This window comes from Helianthus annuus, chromosome 14, assembly GCF_002127325.2.
Source record: "Helianthus annuus cultivar XRQ/B chromosome 14, HanXRQr2.0-SUNRISE, whole genome shotgun sequence".
Classification (NCBI taxonomy): Eukaryota; Viridiplantae; Streptophyta; class Magnoliopsida; order Asterales; family Asteraceae; genus Helianthus; species Helianthus annuus.
Genome location: NC_035446.2, coordinates 66,012,179 through 66,017,369, shown reverse-complemented (window position 1 = coordinate 66,017,369; position 5,191 = coordinate 66,012,179). Strand labels below are relative to the sequence as shown.

At 33.2% G+C, this 5,191-nt stretch overlaps 1 protein-coding gene across 1 annotated transcript; it reads right to left on the bottom strand.

Annotated features, from left to right (window-relative positions):
* Positions 1-3,615: 3,615 nt before the first annotated feature.
* On the bottom strand, positions 3,616-5,191 carry LOC110878579 (mannose/glucose-specific lectin). Its single transcript, XM_022126922.2, has 4 exons — positions 5,064-5,191; positions 4,701-4,977; positions 4,160-4,600; positions 3,616-4,064 (listed from the first exon to the last, which is right to left on the bottom strand). Exons 1-4 carry the CDS (start codon positions 5,081-5,083, stop codon positions 3,792-3,794), a joined length of 1,011 nt encoding a protein of 336 aa, XP_021982614.1. The 5' UTR covers positions 5,084-5,191; the 3' UTR covers positions 3,616-3,791.

Below are 5,191 nucleotides of genomic sequence, written 5' to 3'. Positions count from 1 at the left end.
GATGAAGTATCTTGCTACAACGACATGAGAAAGACAACAGTTTGATAAAGACAGCATAAACCTAGGGGGATATTGTAAGGCCATATAATTGAGCAGGCTTACGCTTATCTTTATCAAACATAATTATAAGCTATTGAGCTTAGTTTTCTAGTATGTTAGCTAGTATTGGGATAAGTCATTTGGGCTAATTAAATGTCTTGGGCTTATCTAGTTAATAGTGTGCATGTGGGCTAGGCCCAAATTGTAATTAGGTCACCATATGTAATTATAAATAGGGTGAACCCTGTGTCATTTACAGGTTGCTGTTCACATTATTGTTCTTCTTGTTATTTTTGAGTTTGATAGCTGTTGTACCAGACGAGTTTTATACTCATGTGCAATCTATTCAATCAGTTTGTTCTTGTTATTATCACTTTCATTAGTTTTCCGCACTTTTGATCGTGTTTTGTGATATCTGATTGACGTTTCTAGACTTACATAGTGTAAACGAGTTGAGTCGAGCCAAGCTTATTTAAACTTGTTTACAAGCCGATCTCGAAACTAAAAATAAGCTTATTTAGTAAACGAGCCCGAGCCCGAGCTTCACTTATCGAGCTCGCGAGCCTCAAAAATCTATTATTTATATTATTTTTATTTAATACATTAATTAATAGATAATAAACGAGCCATAAACGAGCCTAGCCCGAGCCGAGCTCGAGCTCGAGCCTCGCATGTGAAGCTCGTTAGGCTTGTCGAAGCCGATCTCGAACCTAAAAATAAGCTTATTTAGTAAACAAGCTCGAGCTTCACTTACCGAGCTCGCGAGCCTCAAAAGTCTATTATTTATATTATTTTTATTTAATATATTAATTAATAGATAATAAACGAGCCGAGCTCGAGCTTGAGAAAATATTAACGAGCCGAGCTCGAGCTTTGAAAACAAAGCTCGAATCGAGCTTTGAAAACAAAGCTCGAATCGAGCTGAGCTCGAGCCCGAGCTCTCAAAAGTTAATCGAGCTCGAGCCTAGTCGAGCTCGGGCTCGGCTCGACTCATTTGCACCTCTAGCGGTGTATATGACGATTATGCATGTGCCGTTTATGGGAAATGCGTAATGAGGTTGCTTTTTGTATTCTATGATAATTTAGTCTCCTTAAGATATACTTTCCTATTAGACTATTTGTAGTCGGTTAACGAGATGCACATTAATGTGCCAAGTTAGCCCGTTAACCGCCAGCATTCCACGCCGGTCTGTTAATAGGGTTCGTGAAAGGCTGAGTTCGTTAACACATTGACGGTAGTGAACGAGTTACCAGATGGAGAGACATAGGGGTGGGCCCGGGGCCGGCTCAATCTTTATAGAGACACAAAGCGAAATAAAGCCCTTTTTTATTATAAACTTAGTTAAGAAGAAAGGAGAAATGGGTTACTCTATATATACAGCTTTGATGTCATACTTAATACATTTTTCCACCTCTTAGCTTGTGTAAACATTCTAATTTCATTTCTTTTTTCATTTTGAATTTCATATGTACAGGATATGAAAACAATGGTTATATGTGGTAATAGTTGACCAAATAACTCAAAAATATGAAATTTAAAAACTAAAGCTGAAACATGATTATAAAAAACATAACATCAGTACATATAACAATTTGGGCATATATAATTCCATGAATATCTTAATCGACAATACCCACATACCACTGTCTCCATGAACAAGTTATGCAAAACCCTCTAAACAAAATTGTATGTATAAAAAAAAAAACCTATTACTACATGCTTTCAGATTAAACTAAAAATTAACAAACTTTGTGGGCAAATAAACAATTAGCAAGTAACACATTTTTTATCTTTTATTATATTCAGACCTACAAATTTTTATTACAATTGTGTACTTTAGTCAATATTATATTATATTACTTTTATACCAGGTATTACAAGCCATCAATATATCAACTCATATAAAGTTGACATATTATAAGTTCAAATCATGCATGGGTTTATGATTTGGTTGAATTATATGACGTGCGATTTCTATATAATAATTTGATGATAAGGATGAACAGAATTGTGCATATATGTTCTTTTTTTTTCTTCAAAATAGAACCGTTAAATTGATTTCATATATACTCTATTTCAATTAAGGTTAAATGTTTAAATCTTCTTAGTTTAGTTTCTCTAAAAGCTAGTATTCATAACGTATTTATTGCTAACAGGCATATCTATATAAGTTCCAATCAAAAATGCATTTTTATGGGAAAAAAACATAAAAAGCAAAAAAAAATATATATTTGGGGAAATATATGTCTGTTTTTATATTTTCTTCAAAATTCTACACATCACTACATATATTCTAAAAGTTTGTTTTTACATCGCTATGTAATTTTTTATCTACGTTTCGTTATGTAAAACAGAGGAACTCTCAATCTATTTTCTACCTATGTCTAGTTGTTTGAAAAAATATATATTCTAAAAGATCTTATCCACACCCCAACATATCTTTTTTTATCTATGTTTCGCTGTGTGAAAATGAGCGGAACTCACGATGTACATTTATATCTACGTTTCATTGTATGAAATATTATATATTTTAAAAGATTCAACCCACGATAGAAACTTATAATATTTCAATTTTATACAACTTGATATATTGGTGGCTTGTAAAACCTAGTACAATAGTAATATAACATTAACTAAACTAAACAAAGAATGGTAATAAAAATATGTATGTTCGAATATATTAAAAGAAAAAAAATGTGTGTGTATGTTATATTTGAGATAATATGCATGAGTTTTATATGCATCATATTTCTATTTGAAATTAGTTATATAAAAAATCAATAAAAAAATAAACATTGTCCGTACTATAGCGTTTTTCTTCATAATGCCTTTGGTAATTGTATTTATATTAATTTTAGGGATATAATTATTACTTTTTTTATATTTATGTTGCATATTTTATAATATTTTTTTACAAATATCATAAGTTTTATATTTTTTGAAGTTAATTACTCAAATAGTCATGTGGTTTATAATTTGTAAATATTATGTAAAATATTTAGTAAATGGTTTTAACGAGTTGACGCTAACTCGCGCGTTATAGCGGGTGTTGATTATGACTTTTAGAATGAGTATATGAGATAAGAAAATTTTTAAGTTTATGCAGAATTTCTTTTCATTTTGCTTTGTTTTTCATACTACGACACCACATTAAAGTATTTTTTACTACAAAATATTGTCTTTTGAGGAATGACCCAATATTGCCGGTATAAATTTGAAATGAATGTGTTAAAACTTAAAAGACAACAACATTCTAAAAGATGTGACCATAAAATTTGTTTGTCTCAGTCAGATTATGTTGCAAAGGAAACCTGGATGACGTCAATTTTCAATATTTTATTGTTAATATCTCTTATTTCTGTATCATAATTTGAAAGAAGGCATTGCTTATTTGACGGTGAAGAAATTATTGTATACCGACTGAATGAAATTAATTTAGAAGATTGACCTCCATATGATGTTTTCTCTCATGTTGGAAAGGCCAGATAAATTCTTAGTGCATCATTGTTTGAACTAACAGTTTACACAAGCACAAAACACTTGTACGTTAAATGCTGGAACAAGTTACATTTTTATTCATCACATTACAAAGCTTAAATAGGCGACAATAAACCGGTACAGATTTCCAAACAGACAAGACACAACAAACTTCATTTATTTTCAAAACGAAATGACCAAAGACTCACGATCCCATATTTCCAGCAGAACTTGAACCGGCCAGGCTTTTTTTTTTTTTTTTTTTTTCCAACGGCTAGTAGCCGCTACCTGCTTCACGGTTTGTAGCCTTCAAATAGACACCGATACTATCAATATAATAACCTGCAAGGCCGTAAAATCCAGCAAATGAACCATCATCCCATGGTACTGTAAAAGGCGCTCCTCTTACGTCACCAAATGGCCCATGGGTTTTTTTGTTGGTCATGAACGATATTGATGAAATTACTGTGTGACCTGCATAAGTTCCTCTTGATAATGCAATTGTGCCACTAATACCATTAATTTCTTCGTCCCCATCAAAAGTTATCTGATCAATTACGAAAGATTAGATTTAAACAACCCTAACAGAAAAACTTTATGATAATTGTTGGTGTTAACTTGTTTGAGCCAGGAACTTCTTACCTCAGAAACTTTTTCTCCACCATTCAAACCACCCATCTTTTCAGAAGTGTATGTCAACTCTCCGTGTTGTGCGGTGAACATCAGAGAGTATATGAGATCGCCATGGTCAATGGTTATCTTCGTCAAGTGATAAGTTGGCTCAAGTTTGAAAGACCAATTATTTTGCGGACCTGCAGGAAGAGTTTTTCCCCATGTTCCGATTTTCAAGAGTTGTCTCAAATAGACACCAATGCCATCAATATAATAGCCAGCAAGGCCGTAAAATCCAACTAACGAGCCATTCTCCCAAGGTAAGGAGAACTCAGAACTGGTTGCTCCACCAAAAGGTCCATGGGTGGTCTTGTTCGTTACAAAAGAGAGTGAAGAAATTATTGTATACTGGGCTTTTGTACCAATGCTTCCTTTAATTCCAACTATTTCCTCATCCGAGTCAAACGTGACCTGAATATATGCGCCAATACGAATAATATTATGTTTGTTAAACTTGTGTATATATCTGCGTAAGCATTGATTAGTAGATTAAGTTCATATATATGTTCACCTCAGAAACTGTTTGACCTCCATTCCAGCCTCCAAATTTGTTAGAAGTGTTCAATACACCTCCAGCAGATTCAGTGGTGAACATAAGAGAGTATATTACATCATCACCATGATCAATGCTTATTTTTTTCAGCTTCTGGCCTTGCTCAAGTTGAAAAGACCACTCATTCTGAGGACCTCCGCTTTGTTTTCCCCAACGTCCTACCGGAATAAATCCCGCTCCTTTCCTGTGTGTCTCTGTCTGTGGAATGTTCATGTTCTGTACTACTCCTTGCATGCTGTTTTAAAGAGAGAGATAGAGAGATCCAACAGTTAAATAAATATAACTTGAATTTGGCTAATTTTTTAAATGATTAATTCATACCTGGCTAGCTTTTCAGCCATTCTTTTGATCTAAACTTGTTCTTTAGGAACTCTTGAATGTCAAAGAAAGGCATAAGGTCCTATGCATTTATATGCAAACACTCGTCTGATTTTTACTCCCCTTTTTTT